The 25,335-nt window shown below is 40.8% G+C and overlaps 1 protein-coding gene and 1 long non-coding RNA gene across 3 annotated transcripts in view; one reads left to right on the top strand and one right to left on the bottom strand.

Annotated features, from left to right (window-relative positions):
* The window catches only part of dnm1a (dynamin 1a), a 73,468-nt gene that overhangs the window by 44,686 nt on the left and 3,447 nt on the right, over positions 1-25,335 (top strand). For both annotated transcript variants that reach the window (XM_084745636.1, XM_084745635.1), the window contains 6 exons: positions 19,372-19,481; positions 20,358-20,469; positions 20,730-20,744; positions 21,083-21,253; positions 21,335-21,576; positions 22,274-22,477. In XM_084745636.1, the coding sequence (XP_084601762.1) occupies positions 19,372-19,481; positions 20,358-20,469; positions 20,730-20,744; positions 21,083-21,253; positions 21,335-21,576; positions 22,274-22,477 (854 nt within the window). The remainder of the gene's footprint in view (positions 1-19,371; positions 19,482-20,357; positions 20,470-20,729; positions 20,745-21,082; positions 21,254-21,334; positions 21,577-22,273; positions 22,478-25,335) is intronic.
* Positions 192-3,298, bottom strand: LOC146308712 (uncharacterized). The gene is made up of 2 exons (XR_014772612.1): positions 1,578-3,298; positions 192-762 (listed from the first exon to the last, which is right to left on the bottom strand). It is a non-coding gene; the product is annotated as an uncharacterized LOC146308712 (long non-coding RNA).

Raw genomic sequence — 25,335 nt, 5'->3', positions numbered from 1 at the left:
CAATGCTGGGGGTTTACTGTGTGTTTAAGTTATCTTTTTGGGTAAGTGTTCTTTTTTTTTTCCAGTGCGGTTGAACTTTTTCTGGCTCTTTCAGTTTTGTAGAAATAACAAACAAGATGGTGAGAATATCATGCAGCCGTCACTTATATTTATGAGTGTTTAACTTAAAGGAAAACAGAAACAACGTCAAATAGAGATCCAAGCATCTTTATTTCAACTGTTTCAATCTATTTTTTACAATTTTATCCTCATCAGATTTCACTCTTGACATGACAAGTCGAACAATAAACAGCAAGACAGGTTTTTTTTTTTTGTATCCGTCACTCATAAATCCAGCATAGGCGAGGTCCAGGCCTCTGTGGTGGAGCCTTTGGTGGTGCTTTATTTAGGCCTGTGCCTGGGCTTGTCCAGATGGCAGAGGGGTGGTGCCGCGTGTTTCCCACAGCCTGATGTTGCTTGTGCCTGCCGGATGCCCCTCTGGAGCTTTCTCTCGCTCTCGGACGCCGTCGAGTCGTCCATCCCGTGCTTCCCCGGCCAGCCTAACCAATGTGCAGACTACTGTACAACCACTACTTCCTGAACAGGTAGTCTGAACACTGGGCAGGCGGGCTGGGCGGCTGGAGGAGGCTTTTCAGTGTGAAGATGCTGTCAGAGTCACTCACACGCACTCTTCAAACTCTACTCACCCCGACTTTTGAGTCCAGCTCCCTCTGCCTTCGTAGTCTGACGGCCACAAAGTGCTGATCGGGCTGATTGTGCGGGCTGGAGGAGAAACAGCGTGTCAGGGATGGGTGAAGGGGCCGGCAGGGAGGTGGAGGGGGAGAAGGAAGGAGGAGGAGGAGGAGGAGGAGGAGGAGGAGGAGGAGAGGTTAGACAGATGTGATAGTCACTGACTGGCAGATTCAACGACATTCCCTCCTGTTTCCCGCTGTGAGAAGCAGCATTCCAGACAGAGATCTGGAGGAGGAAGACCAGACGATTGAGGATATTTCTCAACTCCCGAAAGGGATGTTTAAGAGTAATAAATCCATTTGATAAATCCAAGGATTTATTAAGTGGATTCTGTGAACTGTTTAGGAAAATACAGGCCAAATCTTTGATTATTCCTTAATTCTTTCAACCCTCAGATAAATGTTTGCGGAAAAAAGCAGAAACTTAAGTGCAATAGTCTTGGTCTGTTTCCTGAAAATGGATTAAAGCAGGCAGATAGAGAAACAGGAGCACAAAAGTATGAATACACACCAAGGGTCATACACCATTTAGGGCAAATTTGTACAACCTAAACTTGGTTTGCCCCCGCTGACCCCTAGGCCAAGAATAAATAAATAAAAAGCAGGATATTTCACAAGGTGTTAAACTGCTTAAAAAACTGGCGAGAAACACCCTAAAGTCATCTTTTTGGTCTCCAAGTGCTCTTATTCTGTCTGGGTTAGAAACTTATCAGTGAATAGTTGTGGTCGTCTGAGATCATACTAAGTCTGACCCAACACCTCCCACTAAAACACCGGAAAGCATAACTTTTTGCCTCCTCGACACATGGCAGAGAGAAAAGAAACGTCTCCTTGCGGAGGGAATACCTGCGCCTTGACAGTCTCCCGTCTCTTCTACCCATCTTCATGGACGTCTCGTCTTCTTGGCTGACGTTTGTTTTGTCTCCTTCTTGACTGTTTTAGCCCCCGATTCATCTCCCGACGTCCTTTCATTCAACAAAACCAGGCCAATCGTGTTGAAACACTACTTCTGCGTCACATTTTCACCTACCGAAAAGCTTCCCAGAGCTGAAATGCTGCGATCAAGGTGGACCCGGCTGGAGGCTCGACGTGGCAAAGGACTGGTCGTCAAGTTTCCCCTTCGAGAGACAGAAGTAGAAAAAGGAAGGAGAGGGAGAGAGGAGATATGGAGAGAGAAGGAGGAGGAGCTCGCCGGCCCCCCATTTTTCCTCTCCTCTCTTCTTCTTCTTCTTCTTCCTCTCTCCCCCCTCCTTCCCTCTGTCTGGCTTTCTCTCCCCCCCACCTCTTTTTTCTTTTTCTTTCTTTCTTTCTTTCTTCTGGCTTTTTGGGGAGAAAGTGGAAGGTCAAAGGTGAACAGGAAGTGAGACGCATTCAGTTGGCGTGTGCGCCGTAAAGTTTGGGAAAGGGAGTGACGGATTGGCTGCAGAGGGAGGGAACTTTTTTTTTTTTTTTTTTGTTTAGTGGAAGCGTATGTGAGCAGATGGGAGGACGTCTGCGTTCGTGCACTCACGTGGAGGCATATAAGTGTCTTGCATGTTCTCCAGTGTATGCGCAGATCTCTACTTATGGTACATGTGAGCGTATATGTGTGGTTTTGGAGTGATGGATGTGTGTAGGAGTGGGGCTGGATGAGAGTAGAGGCTCCACGGTCTTTGTAGCGAGGGCAGGAATGTCGGCGTTTTCTTGGCAAGCAGGAGGAAGCCTTGTAATAACTCCAGATGTGCAGCCCTGTGGTCTCCATCTCTCTCTTGCTCCCTCTGTTTTTACTTCTAAAGCTGATTTCCTCTCCCTGTCCGACTCGAATAAAGAGCCCTTTATGCAGCTCTGCAGCCTTCCCAACGCACACACACGCACACACACACACACACGGAGGGGAGGAGGGGGGGTGCTGTTGAAGGGTGACATACTACTGGTAAATCAGAACCAGAGCGAAAGAGGTTGTGCGTGTAGACGAGGAGGAAAAGTAGTCAGAAGTTAGCCTCCTTCACCTTCTTCGTTTCACACACCCACACACACTCACATTTACGGTTCCTACCTCTAGCAGACAGGAGTAATCAATGCTAGCGTTTCCAGGTGTGTGTGCATGTGTGTGTGTGTGTGTGCAGAGGTGGCCAAGGCCGTGTGTTTGTTTTAGCTATGGTTTCTGAGCTCCAAATCAAAGCAGGCACAATCCCAGGAGAGACGAGTCAGCAGTACTGGGAGAGATGGAGGGAAAGTGAGAGGAAAATGGAGATGAAAGAAGGAAGCAACTGTAAAAAAAAAAAAAAAAAAAAAAAGAAAAAGAAAAAAGAAAAAAGGAGGAGGTGAAATGATGCCCGGCGAGCCTCAACATAAATGAAAAATGTGGGCGAGGAACAAGCCAGGAGAAGAGAATGACGGAAATCAGTCTTCATTATTGTTGCAGTTAAGTTTCGGGTGGATGTAGGGGTTGGAAGGAGCAAATTTTAATGGGTGGGTGGGGGGAGAGCTGCGGTCGCACCAACATTGTTTCCACTGTTTGGATGACCAGGCAGGCAGCTTCCTTTTCAAAGTCTTAGTCAGTAAAGCCAGAAATATTGAGAAAGTATGCACACACACACACACACACACACACACACACACACACACACACACACAAACACACATCCAGTGTGATCTACACTTATGGTTTCAAAAGGGTTCTTCCTGAAGGGCTGAGGTTGGTTCTACCCAGAACCATTTGCTCAGAGGTGAAAATATGTTTAAAATACATGTTTTACTCATTAAAAATCGTTTTCTAAATTTAATCGTTATTGACTGTAACATAGATTGTTAAAAGATGGATGACCGCCATGTAGAACACCAGGCATTGATCTGTAAAATATGGTTCTTTATAGAACCCTCACAAGACAAGTGGGTTATAGGTGAAAAGGGCTGTAAAGATTCCTGGGTGGGCTGTGGATGAAACCGTTTGAATATGAAAGGGTTCTAGATGAAACCACTGGGATATGCAAGGGTTTTCAGGAGAACCCCCTTTTTTGGATGTAGATGAAACCCTTGGGATATAAACAGTTCTTGGTAGAACCCTCTGAGTGCTTTCTAGATGAAAACCCATGGAATTAAAAAATGGTTCTTGGTAGTAGAACCCTGGGTAGGATCTGGATGAAATCCTTGGGATATAAAAGGGTTCTCAATAGAACCCTGTTGTTGGTTTTTGTTAAACCCTTGGGATATAAAATGCTTCTTGGTAGAACCCTTTGAGTGGTTTCTAGATGAAACCCTTGGAATAAACCACGGTTATTGGTAATAGAACCCCTGGGTAGGATCTAGATAAAATCCTTGGGATATGAAAGGGTTCTCAATAGAATCCCGTAGGTGGTTTCTTGGAAGGACCTTTCATAGGGGGCTTTTAGACATTGTTCTAGGTACTGTATAACTCTTTATGTTGTATTTTAGATAGAAGACTCAGAAATGGTTCCAGGTAGAACATCTACAAAAGGTTCCCTTTTGTTACATTATCCCCAGACCCAAAGAAGGTTCTCCTATGAGGACACAGTATTTCCTTACATAGGATGGCGAAGGAATGACCTGCCATACTCCGCCTCCAATTGGTTTACCCAGATATTCTTACACTGACCCAAACCAATCACCTCTTCTCATGTCTAAACCTAACCAACCCAACCAACTAAGGCAACAAGCACTAACCAATCAGAGGCACAGTAGGACGGGTGATTCCTTTGCCATCCTAGCAAAAGAAAACTGACTATGGGGACAAGCTGAAGAACTCTTTTTAGCACAGCTCTTAGTTCTATGAGTGTTCTTTTTAATATAGTCACGAAAAGCCACAGTTTTCTGACTCTTTCCTGTCTTTGTATTCTGATGTTGCACAAATCGACCGGCTCCGTCAGCTCATGTGGGCGTAATTGTATCTTGTGAGTGTTTGCATCAGTGCTCCGAGGCGAAGCGTGTGAACGCCGTACTGTAGATTTATCTGAGACTGTGTCGAACACATCAGCCAAACCCATAAAGACAGCTCCAGAATGTGATCCCCTGTATTTCATGAGAGGGTCATCAGTCAGCTGAGTCATGATGAAAGCTCGCAGATAGTTTTCAAACAAACAGATAGCGTGTCAAATTGCTGTTATTCTTGTTGGAAAACATGAATGTCAACCACATAATAGCTTGGTTTTTATTTTCTTTCTCCCTCTTTATATCGAATCATCATTATTCCTTTGTTGAAATGAAAAGTGAAGAAACTCTCCAACAGATTTCGGTTCAATTCAAGTATTATTAAGCAAACTGTACTTAAAGGGATAGTTTGGATTATTTGAAGTGGGGGTGTATGAGATTCTTATTCATAGTCAGTGTACTAACTGCAGCAGATGCTCTGCAACACACCCCCAGTTTGGAGTTTGGAGCACAGAAGCTAAGCGATGAACTGCTGCCTAAACATTCCCACCTAAAAAAAATCAATATCAGTTTAAGTAAACACCATATTTAGAGTATTTTCACTGCTTTCCCGTGCCATCAGACAGCCGGGAAACAACTGTTTTATGAACCAAACGTTGCTCTTTTTAGCCTTTTAGTTAGTTTGTGTTATTGTGTGACTTCCGTGAATCTGAACTAACTTTTTAAAACACCAAGGTCACACAACAGCACAGACAAACTAGCTGATCGAGGGTGTGGTAGACCAGGAAGTCCCGTGTTCTGCAGGGTAAAATGGCTGTTTTTGCCAGTGGAGTTTGGTTGATTTGGAGAAAGCGATATTTGGTTTATATTCTAGCAGTTTCCGATAAGAAAAGGCTGTCTGACAGCAAGTTAAAATGGTGAAAATATTGTAAATATAGTGTGCATTTCAACTGATAATCCTACACTTACACTGGTTCTGCAGCTTCTCAAAACTGCGGGGTTCGGGGCCACCATCTGACCATGGACCTTGTTCTGCAATACTGTACTTGGCGTATAACTTTAACTACTTTATATGCAGTTTGATAGTTTAGTACCCATGTAGACACTATTTTTTAATAACAACAGCTCTAAAATAAATGTAGTGGAGTAAAAAGTGCAGTATTTTCATTTGAAATGTGGTGGAGCAGAAGGTAAAGTGGCATAAAATGGAAATAACTTAAGTAAAGTTCCTTTTTATGCGTCTGAATTATTGAAATATAGTTACAGTCTACTGTCTCACACTCACACCACTGACAAGACACTCACAAAGATAAACAGTAATGGTTAAACTGGCTGCTTTATCTTTGCTGCCTTTTAAATTGAAAGAATATCTGCCTTTTATCTGAGTTAAAGACGCTGCCTTCACTGCTAAACGGTACGAAATTTTCAGAATTTAGGATGGAGCAAAGATGTGAGAACTTTTAGAGGAAAAGATGCAGCGGACAAAATGATGGAAAAAATGGCAACAATGGCACCAAAACCAGTAATCAACAAATTACTGTGTCTGATTGTAAAAGAAAACATCAGAAAAGGAGGGTGGAGGTTGTAAAACAGAAACAAGAGATGAGTAACGACCGCAGCATTTCAGAGGGGGGCAGACGAGGTACAGACGGCGGTTTGTGGATAATCTAAAGTTTATCCTGCTGCTGCCGTGATGAGATATGTATGTTTTTCTTCCTGTAAATTATATATATTTTTTCATCTTGGTTGCTCCACCAAATATCCAGAACATAATGTCAATATAAAAAAATCATTAGAGGAACAAAACATGGGATTAGACCCAAACAGATACAGGGACAGATAAAAAGAAACCGCACCGGTCACTGCTGTGCACTTAATGTCTTTTGGCGTGTTGTATACACCCTGAGTTTATATATGTGTGTGTGTGTGTGTGTGTGTGTGTGTGTGTGTGTGTGTGGTTAGTCTGTAATTTTGTCATGTGTATGTGAGACTCTACAGACTCGCTGCCTCCTTTGAAGGAGGATTGACCGACATTTAAGGATTACTGCGTGTGTTTAATAATATTTATAGCTTTTAAAGAACGTTTAAGAACGTGGCTGTTTTATACTCTTGTGTTACATATTGGGATATTCTTTAATATTTTGTCTTAACGACCGACTTTTCCATGATTACATGAGTGAGATACAATTGAATCATTAACCTTGACATAAGTGAGAGATTTTTATGTTCATAAATGTCATGTTTTACAAGACTAGAGTTACTGTAAATGTGTAAAGTAAAAAAAAAAAGAAAAAAAAAAGAAAAATCCCTCTCCGTCCTTGGAACTGCCCACCATTGGCACAATCATGTCATAAAAATCTGTCCAAACACACCCTCTTGTGTAGCATGCAGAACAAGTTTGATGTAGAAGTGCAAATTTTATATTCTGGCAGTTCATTTTACTATAAAAAGTACTTTAGCAGTTAATTTAGATCTTACTGTATTTGGAACATGCAGACAATAAACTGACTGTGATGTGTTAGTAAAACAGGATTAGATTTAGGATTAGACTAATTTTGCATTTTATTACAGTAATGGCACAAATACATGTTAGGACTCTACACTCTGTATCTCATATATTGTAGCTTAATGGACGCCTATAGAGAGAGACTTGTTTTCAATGCACTTCCATAATATCCACTATATATACATGACCTAACTGGAGGTCGAGGGTTCGGCTGCAGCAGTGTGACTGAGTGACTGAAGGAATGGAGTATGTAGTTCAATGCATGTGTCAAAAACCTGCAGTTTTGTGCAACTAAACTATTCAAAATAACTTTTTCTTTGTGTCCTCATGTCGTACACCTTTGTCTCTTGCTTGTGATCGTTAAGTTCAAATTGCAACACCTTGTAGTTCTTTGACAAAACAACAAAAACTGGCTCCTACATGTGCATTTACCAAGGGTTGTTTAGGTTGGCTGAAGAGCGCGGTGCACAGCATAAAGCTGCATAAAGCGCTGTTCTTTTGTCTGTTTCTGCAAAATGTTGCATTCGCTGTGGCTCTCGCCTCACTGTCCAGCAGGCAACTTTATGGTCTGAGCGAGCTTGTTGCTGGATGCTAATCAGAGTTACGCAACACCGCAAATGAATTCCTGCAGTCTGAGTTTCTTTTTCACACGCATGTTACCTCCAGGGCATGTCTATCAAGTAAATTTTCATATAATAGCAACACACACCGGCGATGAGGATCCCAGAGCAGAAATTCTTCTGATTTCTGTAATATAAAAGTTCAAAAAGGCAGCGTGAAAGCGGCTATGATCTTCTCCTTTCATTATTTAGTTGGCTTCAAATAGAGATTTAATGTTCACACAGTTCCTCTTGACTGCCGGTCAGTATTACAACATTAGTCCAGCATCGCCCCGTGGCGGTATGCCTGTGGTAGGAGCCACATTAGCAACATGCTAACGCCAAGTTCAACAGGATAACCCACAAAATAAACACTAAAACTGCATAAAACACTCCAAATTTGTAGTCAGGTCACGGACAGTCGGTATCAATCCATCCTTAAGACGATACTGGCCCTCGTGTTGCTTGTCGAACATTTTGAAACACTGATTCATTCATTTAACACGCACAGAAGTGTAAAACACGTTTTCTAAGGACTGAGGTTATTGCGACAGCCCTGCATTTACCGTTGTGAAACCTTTGTCAAAAAAAGTTGCATATGTAGCCCTTTGTGTTTACATATGTGAACATTTTACCTCTCTGTATTCTGACATCACATGTGCACCTCAGATGTGAATGTTTTCAGTTTGTTGGTGGACTCATTTTCTCTGTTTTGCACCCGCCATTACATCTACTATTTGTTTCACATGTGAAAACTGAGAGGCTATCATTCATATCATTTGTCATGTTGACATGGATGCACACATGAATATATGCATTCACTCTAATGCTCTCTATGATTCCCATGTCTATAATGCATTATAAAAATAGACATAATGCATTATAATCTACGTAGAGCACTGTATAATTATAGCTATAAGTGCTGATGAATGATTTATGAGGTCAAGAATCATAATACTCTATAACTGCTGGTCACCTTTTGACTTTTTTTTTGCTGTAGTAGATTATAATCATGTTATAATGCATCATAATTACTGTTATAATGCTTTATAATGTGATTATAAGCTACTCTAAATTGAGTTATTTCAGGTACTGAAGATTACTTTTGTAATTGTCCTAATCTCTTTATTTATTTAACTATTCTTTGAGGGTAAGTGTGAGCATGTAATAGACTATGATCCTCACTATAAGCCATTATGAAAAGCTTTATAATGTGTTACGATCACTGTTTGCATGTTCATAATTATAAGGGAAGTTTGAAGTATTCCTCAGGTTTCATGCCACCATGTAGCTGTGTTTGTATTTCACTGTGAGACACTAAACACACAGGTTGACCAGAGCTTTTGCCCCCCGAGCAGACAGCAGTCGCTAGACGTGTGGGGATTTTCACGTGTTTATGTGGTCAGCGGGCTGCGGTGCCCCCCCCCCCCCCTTCCCTCCCTCCTTCTTTTTTTACTCTTTGGTGGTCACCGGTGATTGATCACACGTCCCGGCTGAGCCCCTCGGGTTGTTATACGCTGACCCTCTGCAGAGGTAAACGCAGAGCAGATCATTAACTGCCTGGCAATTAGCCGCTAAACAGGAAGGCATCACTGACCTGCCAGGCTGGTGCTCGCCCGGGCCGCTGACTGAATGTGTCATTGTCATGTGGACACCGCGTTTCCTTTCTCCATGAAGACGTTTATTTGTGTTTGTGCTCGTTCCCACAGGAAGAGCTAAGCAGAGCACAAAAGCTGTCACTTTTTTAGAGTCAGAAAAGTCAGAAAAAAAGGGAGTCAAAGCAATTAAAAGTGAGTTCCACAGGCCAAGCAAAACATGCCGTATATTAAACCCAATTTTTTTCATGATAAGAAAATGTGAGAATTTCTGTTTTTATCTCGTGAAACTGGACGTTTCAGATTAGATTTGTTTTCCTGAAACATTTATCTGCAGCTGACAGATGGGCTAGAAAAACCTTTGTGTCTGCACTGTTATCAAGTAGCACTTTGCATGATCTATGAAGTATTAGAGAGCGCGGACGCTGGCGGGCTGCCCGAGGTGATTTGTTATGAGCATTATTGCACAACCTCGAAGCTCGATGAGTCATCAACAGCTGTGTGCTTTTACACATTGTCCCAGAATAGCTCCAATCTCGCTGTTCCCAATCGTAATTCCAAATTGTTCGCTGTTCCTGATTTAAATTTGGCAACATGTGGCCTTACTTTAAATAAAGTCCAAACAGCATTAAGTCAAATTAAGTTTCCTCAGATGCTGTTTTTCAAAAACATATTACTCACAGACCAAACACAGAATTTGCTTACGTTAGTGGGATTTTTGATGTAGAATCAGCTTTATCTGTCTTTTTTAAAAGCTTTCTTCTGGCAAAAGTCCATTATGTTTGAAATAATGATTTTTTAAAGACATTTTGAAATAAACCCTAATTGCCAAAAGCTCCTTTTAAATTGGTTTAACAGGACTGAATTCTTCTACTTTGGCACTGAGACTGGGCTGCACCAACAAAGATGAATTTCATTCAGAGTTAAGCAAAACTAGGTTTAAAAGGAGGGAATGCAGATTTAAAACTAAGCAGAGCTCTGTTGCACAATTAGAAACTAATCTAAGTTTTGTAAATCCAGGTTTGGTGATGTAAAGTGAAATTAAATAGAGTTCAATCAGTATAGAGATAATTACTAAACCAAATTAAAATGACAAACAGCAATGTTGCATTGCTAGCTAGCTAAATGTTGCATTGTTTGTTAGCTTAACTATGTTGTATTGTTAGTTAGAAAATATGGTATATTGTTTGTTCGCTAACTAAAAAAGTAAAAAATAAAAAACATTATATACTTCGCTAGCTAAAAAAAAACTTTGTTTGTGAGCTATATAAAAAGTTACAATGTTAGCTATTTAGCTAAAAAAATAGATTGATTGCTAGCTATCTGAAAACTAAACTTAAAGTTATATTGTTTTCTAGCTAGCTGAAAAGTTAGCTAAACATTACATTGTTTGCTAACTAACTGAAGATTTTAAAAAGTAAAAGTAAAATGTGAGTAATATTGCTAGATATCTAAAAAAGAAAAAAAAGTTTTATTTGTTTGTTAGCTAGCTAAAAAGTTGGTTAGCCTAATTAGCCTACTCATGATGGCTCAGCAGCTGGATTCTGCCCAATTCAGTTAAAAAAGGCAGCCATTTTAAAAAATAAATGTCTACAAGTGTAAAATTTTTGTGCGCTAGAATTAAAATCTAGGAGAAAAAACTAAACTGAAGTTTAAAGAGAGATTCAAATTTAATCTTTCTTAATTTTAAGATAATTTAAAAGTTTGGTGCAGCATAATTCAAATTTAAACCATGATTTAATGAAGGTTAAAAATTAATCCTTGTTGGTGCGGCTCAGCCTGAGTGTAGGCGCAAAAAACAAGCTTTTCCACAAATGCCACAACCTCAACGAGTCCCATCCTTTTTATGTCTCTCCCCGTCCCCACCGTGTAAGGCTCACAGAAATGCTCTCTGTGTTTAATTTTTTTTTTTTTTAAGACAGAACTCAATAGGGGAATAGTAGAAGAATGGAGGGAAAGAAAAACGGAGGGAGGTGAGGAGGAGGGTTGTGAAAATTGCCGTTGGCTGCCACCCAGGGCCCAGTCTTTGTGGTAATGAAGGGTTAGAAGCAACGTTATTGCTCCCAGATGCCGTGCGGCTTCTCCGCAGCCCTTTGATGCATGGCCCAAGTCACCAGGACTTTTCTATCAGACTCCCATCAACACACACACACACACACACACACGCGCACACACACACACACACACACACACACACACTAAGACATCCAGCCTCTTAAAACAACATGGATGCTGTAAAAGACTATCTTCTTGGTTTTGCCCACCGAACTACTCAGATTTGTTTCAAAGTGTTAATTGGATACGGTTTGTATAAGGTCCCCACGTGTGTGTGTGTGTGCGCATGTGTGTTTTTAGTGTAGCATTTCTCTGTGTGTGTGTCTGTGTGTGAGAGGCCATAATTCATCCACATTTTGAAATAGTGTTAGAGCCGTTTGAGACATTTCTTGGACCGGTATGCAGAGTGGTGAAGTGCCTTTATGAATCCAGAAGTGAACTTCCTATGGCTTCTCATAATGAGCCTGCTATTACTCACTAGCAAAACAAAACCATGGAAAGTACTTTGCTCGCACACTGCTCCAAAAACACCACAGGTTAAATACCAAGTGCACTGCCTGGCTTACTGCATACATATATATATGTGTGTGTGTGTGTGTGTGTGTGTGTGTGTACGTGTGGGGAAATAAAAAAATGTTGCATGTGAAGAGGTTGAGACAAAAATGCGGCACATCACACATGTGGTTCGGGTGTAAATAAGAGTAATTTATTGAACTATTTACAAGCTTGGGTGGAGTGTGATGATGGGTAACATCAGTGATGTAGGTGAGTAAGTGGATGAGTGTAATGTTGGAGAAGAATGACCGAGGTTTCGAACGCAGCATCCCGGTGAAACGGTCTCTTCAGCTAACTCTATTGATGGATGGATTATGAGACGATGGGCCCCTGGGTACAGACATGTAAACGGCCCCCCGCTTCTGTTACACAGGAGCAAGACACCCAGACTGAAATAGACAAAAAAAAAAAAAAGACGCTTTGCATCTCAGTGTAGTCCTTTTTATATATTTTTCTAGTTGCTTTGAATCTGTTTGTGGTCATTTTGTCTTTCGTTGAGATGGCTTTTCTCGTCTTTGTGGTAATTTTGTTTCTCTTTTTAGTAATTTTATATCTCTTCGTGGTCGTTTTGCTTCTTTTTGTAGCTGTTTTGCATCACTTTGTTGTCACATTGCATCTGTTTGTGGTCATTTTGCAACTTTGTAGTTGTTTCGTGGTCACTTTGCCTTTCTACGCAGTCATTTTGCGTCTCTTCCAGTGGCATAACGCTGGTGAAACAGAGGTTGTGGGGGTGGGTGAGAGTTAGGCACAGGCCCAGGGTCCCAAGTAACACATCTGTGCTCCCTCGCTAATATTGCATCCATGCTTGAGACACCTGGCTGACACAGTGCCTCATAATAAGTAAGCAGGATTGGCTGGTGGTTGGTACACTGTAACCTCAAAGACAGCCACACCCAGAGCATCTTTTGGCAGCGTGTGTTTAACACATGGTCATGTGTCACATGCTGAGTCACACTGACACACACTCAGTTACCAGTGTATTAAGTACACCTATCTAAACAGGCAATAAATCACACCTTCATGAATGTTATTGTGGTCAGTTTGGAGGTTTTGACTCAGCTGTAGGATAAATTTAGAGGCTGCAGTTTGCTGAATTGTGGTGCTTTAAATACCAGTGATGGAAGAAGAACTCAGATCTTCACCAAATGATCACCGTTATCATTATTATCATCCTAAAATGTGCTGAAAATGTTCAGAAAGTACAGATACACACACTGACTAAGCTTTATATTGAAAACCAAACCAAAACAAACCCATGCTGCTGCTGTGCCTGCATCTGGGAGACTGGCTGGACAGTATTAATAAAAGTTGTTCAAAATGTAGTAATCAAACACATCTTTAGTGATAATTAAATTTTTAAACAGTAAACAAACATAAAGGATCACAAAATGTGATGAAAAATGTGAATTCATATACATATATTTGAACATATATTCACTTAAATGTGGCGGAGGTGGTCTGTTTTTTCTCTCCTTTATTATCCACCTGTGGCTTTTGTCACAACAAAGGTTTAACTACTATGGAACATTTGAATAATGTTAATTAAAGGAACCTTCATCAGTTACCAACTATCTGTGCTGATCTGGTCAGACAAAAAGCAAATCTGAGGTTCCCTTCTAGGCCCAACCAGCAGACACTGAGAGCGACGGACACATCATACAATATTAGACTGCACTAGTTCTAGCAAGGTGTACCTAATAAACTGACAACTGAGTGTGTATTTTACCATGCTAGTACTTATCAATAAATGAGAGGCAGTTTTAACAACCCTATATTTACGTGTGTGCGTGTGTAGAACTGTGTGTAGAATTAGAACTATAGAACATTGCCTCATTGTGATGCGATGATCATTCTACCACTCAGAACCCAGAACTGTTCTTCAGCAACTGCCAAAAGTTATTTTGAGTTGTTGGCTGCATCTTTCTGTCAACATTAATGATGGATTATCAAGAGACACAAGAAGACAACACAGCCAAGAAGACTCTAGAAATATTTAATGAGGACAACTTCTGGTCTGTTATGGCAGATGAGACCATGCACGCTCATCTCAAGGAGGAAGCCTACAAGGTGGCTGACCTGATTGCCAGAGAATGGGGCAGTCAAAACAAGTCCAAGTCCAATCTGTGGACTTGTGAAAACCTGGATGAGGACAGCTTCTGGCGTATCATGGACGATGAGGACATGCACGCTCATCTGAAGACAGAAGCGTACAAAGTGGCTGATCTGATTGCCGGACAGTCAGGTAACCGGAGGACGTCTAAACACAAGTGCGACCGGATGAAGCCTAAAAAACGTAGCTGCTTTGCTGATTGCCGGAGACTCTGGGCCCTGCTCACAGGACGGTCTCAGCGGCGTGGACGCCATCAGCCATTGACTCCTTGTCCTCCGACTAAAGTGGCCAAACCACCTCAACCCTCCTAGGTGAGACAGTCCTCTCCAAGAACTGACACACACACCAAAAAGCAAAATATGTGTGGATGCTTCAGGGGACGTGGGATGCCACATACATGACATTTTCCAAAACTTTTCCACCCACAGCGCCATGCAGGAGCTGTGGAAAGAGGCCGTCCCAGAAAAGGACACAGGCTCGCTGGAGGGACTCATGAAGAGGCTGAAGACAACAAAGAGGACTCACAGGATCACTGCTGATTAAAAACACTCTGCAATAAAGGTCCTTTATGCATTAAATTTAACAAATGAGTCTTGAGTTTGTCACTGAAGCAGGAGATAGTTATCATAGATTAAGTATGTTGAATCCGCTCTCTACATAATGTTACAAACTGACATACATTTGTTAATGTTATAAAAGGAAAATATTAAAAATAAATCCTCACATCATCACTATAAGCCTAGGCCAGTCTGCGTTCATATTTTTATCTAATGCACACTAATATTTGCATAATTGTCTCATGACTAAACCATAAGCTTTTCTCTCTTATATGTAAAGATGTGGGACTTATTTTTCACACCCACCTGTTTTCGTCTCCTCTATTACAGATTTTTAATGAGTATAACACTATAAACAGCTAACAGCTGTATACCACACATATGCATAGAAATCATTGGTGCAAAATGGGTCTTGGCGAACACCTGTGTTCTTCACTTCTGACGAACTGAATGAAAAATAAGTGGAATAAAAAGGGATATCTCACAACCATCAACATGTATAATAAATAGTGGATGTCACTCGACATCATTTCTATTGATCTGGTGCATGTTCGTGTGCACAAATACATATATGATAAAGGTCCAATTTGTAAGATTTATGAGGATTTATATAATATTCATAAGTATATTTTCATTAGTGTATAATAACCTTCCATTGAGGCCGCCATGTAAAACCACCATGTTTCTACAGCAGGCCAGAACAAACCAAATACTGAGCCTTTTGGTTTCATGGTCACCGTGGTTTCTCCTACACTCTTGGAAAGAGAGAGTGAGGCGAGCTGTATTCAGTTGGGTGCAGTCTACAACTTCACCACTAGATGCCTCTAAATCCTACACACCGATTCTTTAAAACAGCAAACCAAGGGCAGGTAGTATTCCAGCACAGGATAACTGGTTTGTTTCTCACAATTTGCTCCTTAGATGTTCTTAAAATCTTGTTCTGCAATTTTGAATCTGCATTCCCAAATCCTCTCATGACCATGCACACACAAAGCATTTGTACTTTTGCACTTTTCCACTGTTTCCATGGTGATTATTGCTAACAGAAGGGAAGTCTCTTGACAGCTCAGTTGTGTTTTAGCAATCACACATCCATACATCACTGTTTGTGCGTGTGTGTGTGTGTGTGTGTGTGTGTGTATGTGTGTGTGTGTTTCTGTCTGTTGGAAAACTGATTCAGAGAACTTGGGTCTCATGCAAGTAAAATGCTAGGTCAAATAAAGTGTGTGTGCATACATCAAACATATGTATCTTATATAGCTTTCGCATGTCATGTGTGCACCTATGTGTGTGTGCTTGAGTTTGTTTTCTCATGTGTCCCTGCGTGTGTGCTTAACGTCTGAAATCTGTACGTTTGCCCGCGATTGCTGGCCGGCTTTTATGGGAGCATATGGGAAAGCACTCAAGTCCTGACTTCCCTCGACACACACACATAAAAACACACACGCATGCAAGCTGACAGAGAAAAACCTCATCTGTGTGTGATATTGCATTAATACACATTAATGCATTTGTTGCCTTCTGTGACAATTTATTCCATTGTCACACACGTCTTCACAAACTTTTCTCTTGTAATAACCAACAGACAGTGAGTCTGGTTTGCACCAACAATGATTAATTTTTTAACTCGATTGTCTAACTTTAAATAATAAACCTCAAATTCCAATTTTAAATGTGATCCAGTATTGACTTTAAACTTACGCTAAAGGAGATTTAACTTTTAACATAGCTGAGTTTTTGAGATGTTTCTTGCAGAAAGTAAAGGAACAGACTCAACTGAGTTTTATCATGTGTCTGTTATTTCTTTCACTCCAGTTGATCATTCGTCCAACAAGGAAGAGAAAATAATAATAGCTTCTCTGGTTAGCCATCATGAGTAGGCTAACAAGGCTAACTAACTTAGCTAGCTAGCAAACAATATAACTATTTAAAAAAATAACTTTTAATTTCTTTTTAGCTAGCTAGCAAACAGTATAGCTTGTTTTAGCTTTCAAGCCAGCTAGCAAACAATTTATTTATTTAAAAAAAAAAAAAAAAACTTTTTAGCAAGCTAGTAAACAGTATATCTTAGATTAGTTTTTTTTTCTTATGCTACAGAGCTCTGCTTAATTTTAAATCTGGATTTATACATTTTAAACCTAGTTTTGCTAAACTCTGATTGGAACTCTTTGTTAGTGCCACCCAGTCTTTCTGTTTTAATATAATTGTCATCACGTTACTTTGCTTTTCTGTCCTGCTTTAGTTCACTTTCTCTGTACTTTCCCCACATCATGCACACACTCAAGCACAAGTCCCCCCCCACTCTTCCTCCTCCCTGTCCAACTCTCCTGACTGGATTTACTGGCCAGAGGAGAGGAAAATGTATGAATCAGTCCAAGGTTGCTCACTCCCAGGGAGAGGGAAAGCCAGAGAGCGAGGGAACAAGGGAGAAGAGGAGGGAAAAAAAAAAAAAGATGAAGAAAGAGCGAGGAGCCAAAGATGGAGAAATACCGAACAAACTAGAGACGGAGGCAGGGGACCTCTTTGCCCTCACCGCCACAATAAATGATGATGTCAGCAGTCTGGGGCGACTGCTTGTTTAGTTTCTTCGTAGCACAGCACCTGGGTGTACCGCCGCTGCCAAATGTGTGTGTGTGTGTGTGTGTGTGTGTGTGTGTGTGTGTGTGTGTGTGAGCTTTTACATGCATTTAGGGGATATGACCATTTGGCTGCACAGGTCATAAATCCTTTGATGAAGGAGTTTGGTCACACACACAACCCCCCGTCTCACTCACTCACACACACACATTTCAGACACACACACTCACGCTGGGTTGGGCAGGGCAGGCCCGTGGTTAGCCATCCAGATGGTTTTAAGGTTAGTTAGAGACTACGCTCAAAGGTGCTGTTTGCAACCAAAGCGGAGTGTGTGTATCTCTACACCCTCAGAAATAAGGGTTCCAGAAGGGTTCTATCTGAAGGGCTAAAGTTCTACCCAGAACCATTTGCTTTCTTGAAGAAAGGGTTAGTCAAGGGTTCATTGTCAGTCCTTTTCAAACCTTAATAGAAGACATTTTTTTATTCCATAACATAATAGGGGTCCCGGAAGAACCCTCTTGGTCGCTTCTAGATGAAACCCTTTGAATTTATTTATTAATTTATTTAAAAGGATCCACATTAGCTAATGCCCATGACACCAGCTAGTTCTTCTGGGGACCAAATATGCTTTGGTTCCAAATGAAGCCATCGGAATATAGAAGGGTTCTCGGTAGAACCTCCTGCATAGGATCTGGGTGAAACCCCTAGTATATATAAAATGGTTTTCAGAAGAACCCCCTGTGTGGGTTCTAAATAATATTCTAGAATATGAAATGGTTGTCAGGGGAACCCCCTGCATGCGCTCTAAATGAAACCGTTGGAATATAAAAGGATTCTTTGTTAGAACCTGCGGAGTGGGTTCTAGATAAAACCCTTGGTATATAAAAAGGTTCTCAATAGTACCCCATGGGTTGGTTCTTGTTAGAACCCTTAGAAGGTGAAATTATTCTGGATAGAACCCCTCGACAGCCTTTTCCCGCCAACATGGAACTCCTGTTGATGACGTCCCTGATTACAATGGTTCCACTCAAAATGTGGGCTGGTTCACTAAATAGCTCCAAGGTTCCGAGGATCTTGAAGTGAAGTGCTTTGAGAACGAGAACTGGTGCAAAAGGGTCCAAAGAGTCCCACCTGGAACCCAACATAAAGGGTTATACCTAGAACCATCTGTCAAAGGTTTCACTCAGAACCTTTATGGTTCTAGTTAGCACCTCTATTTGTAAGAGTGTATGTATGCATGTGTGTGTGTTTACTGTATGTTTAAACTCGCTCACCCTGTGCTATATTTGGCTGCTCGTTTTTTGTTAAATACTAATTTTACTGTCGACAGTAAAAAGCTTCACACACACACACACACACACACACACACACACACACACGAGCAAATGCAGAAACTTCATTCTGTAACAGTGGACTTTAAGCCACAACCTGTGTGTGTGTGTGTGTGTCGTGTGTGTGTGTGTGTGTGTGTGTGTGTGTGTGTGTGTGTGTGTGTGTGTGTGTGTGTGTGTGTGTGTGTGAGCGTGTGTGTGTATGTGAGCGTGTGTGAGAGCGACTCAGGGAAAGAGAAGCTGCTGGCATGTGTCAGACTGAGCTGACTAACTTTGAGGTTTCCTGATTCATAAATAGTTGGATGTCTGGATATCATATGTTGTGTGTGCAGATTTACAAGTACAAGAGATTTCTACACTGGAACGCGGTTTCTCTTTCTGTGTGTTTGTGTGTGTGTGTGTGTATGTGTGTGTTTCTCATTTGTTGCTAGCCTCTTTTTTCCCCCTTTTTTTTTACTCTGCACAACTGTAATCAAAACCACAGACTCGGGGACTGTGTACGACTTTCCCATTTGTCTCTCTTTGGCCTTTTTCTTCTTCTTCTTGTTTTTTTTTGTTGCTACTTTTGAATTTAATATGTGAGCGTTTACTCCTGATTTCCCCCGAGTTCTTTCATCTGCTTTCTTTTTGTCTCATTTAATCTAATCCGTTATTGTTTCTCCACAATTGATTCTGCAGAATCTCAGAATATTAAACACATACATTAAGCAGGAAATTGATCAGCCCACAGTGCAGCATTTATCCCATTTTGGTCTAATCTACAGTGTCACTGCAAATACTGTAATTCTCAATGACCAAATTCCTCAGCCATGAAACAAACTCAGTCTGCTTCTGTTTTTTTCCCTCTCATGTGTAGTAACCAGTGTGTTTCTCTGTCGCCTCCTGCAGGAGAAGGAGAAGAAGTACATGCTGCAGGTGGACAACCTGAAGCTGCGTGATGTAGAGAAAGGCTTCATGTCCAGCAAGCATATCTTTGCCCTCTTCAACACTGAGCAGAGGTGTTATTATACACACACACACACACACACACACACATACACACACACACACACACACACACACACACACACACACACACACACACACACACAAATATACTGTACATACACACAGCAGATAGACATTAATATTAAATACCTCCGTTTTATGTTCGAATAAATGCAAAAAACTTCAAATATGCAAAATGCTACTTACAAGAATTACAAATGGAAACAAACTATTATCATTTGATCTGTAGCACACATTAACATTTAATGGTTCATGTGATTTAATCTAAACTGAGGAAAACTTGTGATGAAGACAGTGATGGAAGAAATATTAGTTATTGTGAGTAAAAATAACAAAACCACTGGAGGTTTAGCTTAAGTTGATACATTTAAACAAACAAATAAAAATAAATAAATACAATTATAAATGAATAATTATATTATTTCATTAATATCAAATGAAGAAATAGAAATGAATATTGACTTATTTATTTATGAATGAGGCATTTATTTGTTTTCATTTATATATGCATATGAATTAATAAATACACAAATAAATATGTCTTATATAATTTGTGATTTGTGTATTTGTGGTGACAATTGAGTATTAAATCACATAATAATTAACTTATTCATTTATTTAAGCATCTGATGATTTATGATTATTTATTCACTTATTAAAGCATTTCATTATGTAGTTATTTATGTATTTAGGTGCCTCTGAAATGTATTTAAGTAGAAGTTTAAAGAAGCTGTACTTAAGTAAATGCACTTAGTTACTTTCAACCACAGTTAGAGCTTCTCAGGTGACACATTTTGCATTTAAAAAATAGATATATACCTATATTTAAAAACACAAAGAGGCTCATTCTCCTTGTGCATCCACAGGAATGTGTATAAGGATTACCGTCAGCTGGAGTTGGCCTGTGAGAGTCAGGAAGACGTTGATGCTTGGAAGGCCTCCTTCCTCAGAGCCGGAGTTTATCCTGAGCGAGTCGCGGTAAGAGTTAATTTTTCCACATACATATATAAGTTAATGGTAGGATCATTTATATATTAAGTGAATATTTCTCCCTTAATGATGAATGCAACATGATCAACCTAAAGAAAAGAAAAAATAAAGCTTGTTATTGTTTGTTTGTTTTTCTACATGACTGTTATTGTGATGTTTATTTGGAGTCTATTTTAATGTTGTCAAGTCTCTCATGTGATGCTGTATCTGTCCTCTCTCAATGTCTTCATCGCCGTTTGACCTTACAGGATAAAGAAGGAAAGGTATGTTATTTTTGTCTGCATCCTGCATTTTCATCCATCACTTTTGTGTCTTTTATTCATCCTATAGTGATTATTTTTGGAAGACTTTGACATTAGTGTTGATGATTTATGTCTTTAACATCTGAAATTACTGACTGACAGTAATTAGTCAGTAATTCTTCAGAGTTACTGACATGATTTTTTTATTTCTCTGCATAAAAGTGGTTTGATCCAGCAGAATTACTGCTACAAGCAATTCTTATATTATTGAAATATAAAAAATGTAGTTAAATAAAAGCCCATAATATAACATTTAAAGTCTGTTTTTGCTGAAGTCAAACTGACATTAATCTCCACAGAGTGACGGCGGTGATGAAAACGGCTCTGACAACTTGATGCACAGCATGGACCCTCAGCTGGAGCGTCAGGTGGAGACCATCCGTAACCTGGTGGACTCCTACATGGCCATCGTCAACAAGACCGTACGAGACTTGATGCCCAAGACCATCATGCACCTCATGATTAACAACGTAAGATTCATGTATGTTTCAAACTAAGATCTCTTTAAAGAAAACCAGACGTTTTCATCTCAAAACTCTGGTTTTGTCCAGACGAAGGAGTTCATCAACGCCGAGCTGCTGGCTCAGCTGTACTCATGCGGAGACCAGAACTCGCTGATGGAGGAGTCCCAGGAGCAGGCGCAGCACCGTGACGAGATGCTGCGGATGTACCACGCCCTGCGGGAGGCCCTCAGCATCATCGGTGACATCAGCACGTCGACCGTAAGCACCTCCATGCCTCCTCCAGTGGATGACTCTTGGCTGCAGGTGCAGCGGGGCGGCTCAGGAGGAAGGTAAGGCACGATGAGAACAGACAGAGGAAGAGCATTGATTTTTTTTTTTTACATGCATGGGATAACTGCGTCTACCACTTAAATTCCATGCTTCACTGTATTTAGATCAGACTTGACATATTTTTCCTACAGAGCAAACAAAAATGGACTTTTCTGAATCAATTCTTCAATCTTAATTTCACAAACATTTTCTGTTAATCCCTGTTTAATGTTGACCCTCACTGGATGGGTGATGGATAGACAAACGATAGATGGACTTCCTGTTTAACAACACGTTTGCGTTCATGTATGCGTAGTGTTAATTTCTGAGGACGTGCACAACCATTGCTACAGATGCGTAGAGATGCATGTACGTGTAGTTAAAAGCACATATAATTGAATGCCTTAGCTTTATTGGCATGACAGAAATCAGGCAGAAATAGGGTTTTTTATGATGGGATAGACCTTTTTTGCTGCAGCTAGGATAAAGACAGGCGTTATCAATGATACTAATTAAGGTCTCATTTTTGTATTATTGGTAGCACCTGTGCTTAATCTACTTCATGTCAAAATATTGCTGTGAAAAAGGCCACAGCAGGGAAATTTGGGGTACAATCATGTGAATCAGGCCTGAGAGTTGAAGGGAAAAACACTGGAAAAGGTTCAGACTTCACCACAGATTTAAATTTCTCTGTTCCTCTCCTCCCTCCTCCTCCAGGTCTCCAGCCACCAGTCCAACTCCAAACCGCAGGGCTCCACCGGGACCTCCAGCCCGCCCAGGCTCTCGCGGCCCTCCGCCCGGCCCTCCTCCTGCAGGGGGACCCCCTGTCCCATCTCGCCCGGGGGCCTCTCCCGACCCTTACAGCGGGCCGCCGCCCACCGTGCCCTCCCGGCCTAACCGCGCACCCCCAAGTGTGCCCAGGTGAGTCCGAACATGACTGGTCTTTCAAACAACCGACGCCTCTTCACACTGAAACCGTAGTTTATAATATGATGATGAGCTAGCAAACCTGAAGTGTGGATACTCTCTGTTACTAAGGGGGATGTGAAGACACCCGGATGTGGGAATAAAGGAGGTAAATGACAGTGAAAGAAATCTGGTTGTGATAGAGGATAGATGAATAGATGTATAGATCCCCGAATAGATTGATAGACCGTGATATAACTCATGATCAGTGGATTATTTTTCTCTTTTTCTCTTGGTTTGGGTAAACATTTTACTACTTCCTTTAACCTACACTTGTTGCAATCTGTCCGCCACCACTTTGAACTTTCAACACGCTGTTAAAGGGACAGTTTGGATTATTTGATGAAGGGTTATATGAGGTACTTATCCATAGTCAGTGTATTAGTTAGAGAAGATGCTGAAGTTAGGAGAAGCAGAGATTTGTCACAGACAGGGTCAGCAACAAAAGGTTTCTTAGCCACTAACCGCTACATTTAGAATATTTTCACTGCTTTACTTTGCCATCAGACAGCCTTTATCTGCTATTATACAAGCCAAAATATTGGTGTCTCCAAACCAAACTCCACAGGTAAAATCAGCGATTTTACTTCGCAGAACGAGGGAGTTGCTGGTCTACCGCTGCCTCAGTCTGTTAGTTAGTTAGTGTTATTGTGTGACTTCGGTGTTTCAGAAAGATAGATCGGATTCACGAAAGTCACACAATAACACAAACAAACTACAAGATCGAGGCAGCGGTAGAATAGTAACTCCCGTGCTCTGCCAGCTAAAATTACAGATTTCGTCTATGGAGTTTGGTTGGTTTGGATTGAGCAATGTTACCGTCAGAAAAGGCTGTCTGATAGCAAAGTTAAGCAGAAAAATTCTAAATATAATATTATTATATAATATAATAATAATATTCTAAATATAGCATACACTTAAACTCTCTGCTGAACTGCTATCTACTGTAGCTAATAAACTGACGATTGCTAAGTATGTCATACAACCCTACATCAAATAATCCGAACTATCCCTTTAATCATCACCAACGAAAGCTAATACTCATCTTCACGGCTTACACCCACCTCACCACTGTCCTCATCTGACTAATCAAGATATGTGTGGTTTAAATGAGCCTTAGAGGGGACTGAAAAAGTTTGGACTTTTCTTTTCGCTGTTAACTGTTTGTGACTTTGCACCTGTAAAAATCACCATGTGCTTGCCTGTGTTTGTGAGCTAGCTAATGTATTTTTTTTTGTTTGTTTGTTTTATCCTGGATATATTCGTTGTCAAATTAGCAGCTTGCCTCTTTTACTGTAGGAGACACTAACGTTGCTGAGCACAGCTCTCACTGCCTCAAAATCAAACGAAACCCTCCCTAAAAAAATCCTCAGTGGCGATCTTTGTCCATCCCGTATTTCGATCTGTCCAAAGTGAGAGCTGAGCACGTGACATTGGTCATTTCCTGCACTGTAACTGTTTGCACTCCTTTTCTCTTCTCTTCCTCCTCTTCATCCCTCTTTTCCTCACCACACCTCTGTCCCACACATGACTACGGTTCCTTCTACAGAATCACTATCACTGACCAATGAGGACTAACGCTTCGGGTACGTTGGGTACTGTCCGCCATCATCACCATCATCACTTTCCTTCTTTCTCTTCTTCTAAGAAGGCATCCCTTCGCCGCATGCCATCTTCTTTTTCGTTCACTTTTCTTTTCTCTTCTCAGTGCGCTGCATGGGCAAACACACACCCCTTTCAGATGGTGTGTGTGTGTGTTTGCATCAGTTTTTGAGCCTTTTGGAGTTGATTCTAATTTATCTATTTAATGAACAGGGTGTCAGTACGTCAAAATGTGTCTTCTGGAGGAGGACTTTTCTCAGATTACAGCAGCAGCGGGTTAAAAAGGATTCAACTGTCCAAAACTTAAAGATTATTGTTGTTTTTGTGTCGATGTTGTTTGTGATGTACTGTATGGAGGCCATGACATCCCACCCATCTTAAACTGTCTCTAAGTGTCTGATGTTGTCCCCCAGAGTCATGGTCAGTATCACCGTTCAATACAGGAGCTGGCGAGTGTGCAGCTTGTACTGCTGGTGATTCTCAACCTGACCTTTTTCTAGGAAGAAACAGATACATTTTACGATTTTAGACTAAAAAAAAACTACGTAAAGGTGCAATATATATGAATTTTAATTTAAAACCTTCAGCATTGTGAGAAGTAGTTTGACGTACTCTAGTAAGCTTGTGAATAGAAGTCACAAGTTGACATATTAAAGGTTAAGAAGCTAAAAAGGAGAAACATTAAGGAATATTTTGGTCATTTTGGGAAATCAATTATGTGTTTCCTTGCTGAGAGTTAGGTGAAAAGATCACTACCACTTTCGCTCTGAACAGTAAACATGTAGCTACTACTCGCTACCTGTTAGCTTAGCTTAGACTAGAATTTAGGACTAGAATCAGAAGAAAACAAAAGTCCACCTACCAGAGCACCTTTAAAACTTGAAATTTTTGCTTTCTTGTTAATCACACTGCGACCTCTAGGATTTATAGTGCGACCCCCGTAGCCTGGAAGCTACTGTTTTGGAGGGTAAATCTATACAGTCAGAGTACTGTTCATTATTTATGACTTTCAGGGAAAAAATGACACTGACAGAGCTTAATAAATAATCTATAAGTGCATGCTACCATACATAGAGAACACTGTGATATGGAGTAATACTGCCTGCATTTGGCCTCGACTGCAAACATACATTACCTGCATTGTGGCCATGTTAGCTGTGTTTTCGGGTTTCCTTCCATGTGTTACCTCATGATGTAGGTGGTTGTCTGTG

This window comes from Lutjanus erythropterus, chromosome 20 (assembly GCF_056507025.1).
Source record: "Lutjanus erythropterus isolate fLutEry1 chromosome 20, fLutEry1.hap2, whole genome shotgun sequence".
Lineage (NCBI taxonomy): Eukaryota > Metazoa > Chordata > Actinopteri > Lutjaniformes > Lutjanidae > Lutjanus > Lutjanus erythropterus.
The sequence above is the reverse complement of the archived record's forward strand: the minus strand, read 5'-3'. Positions and strand labels throughout refer to the sequence as shown.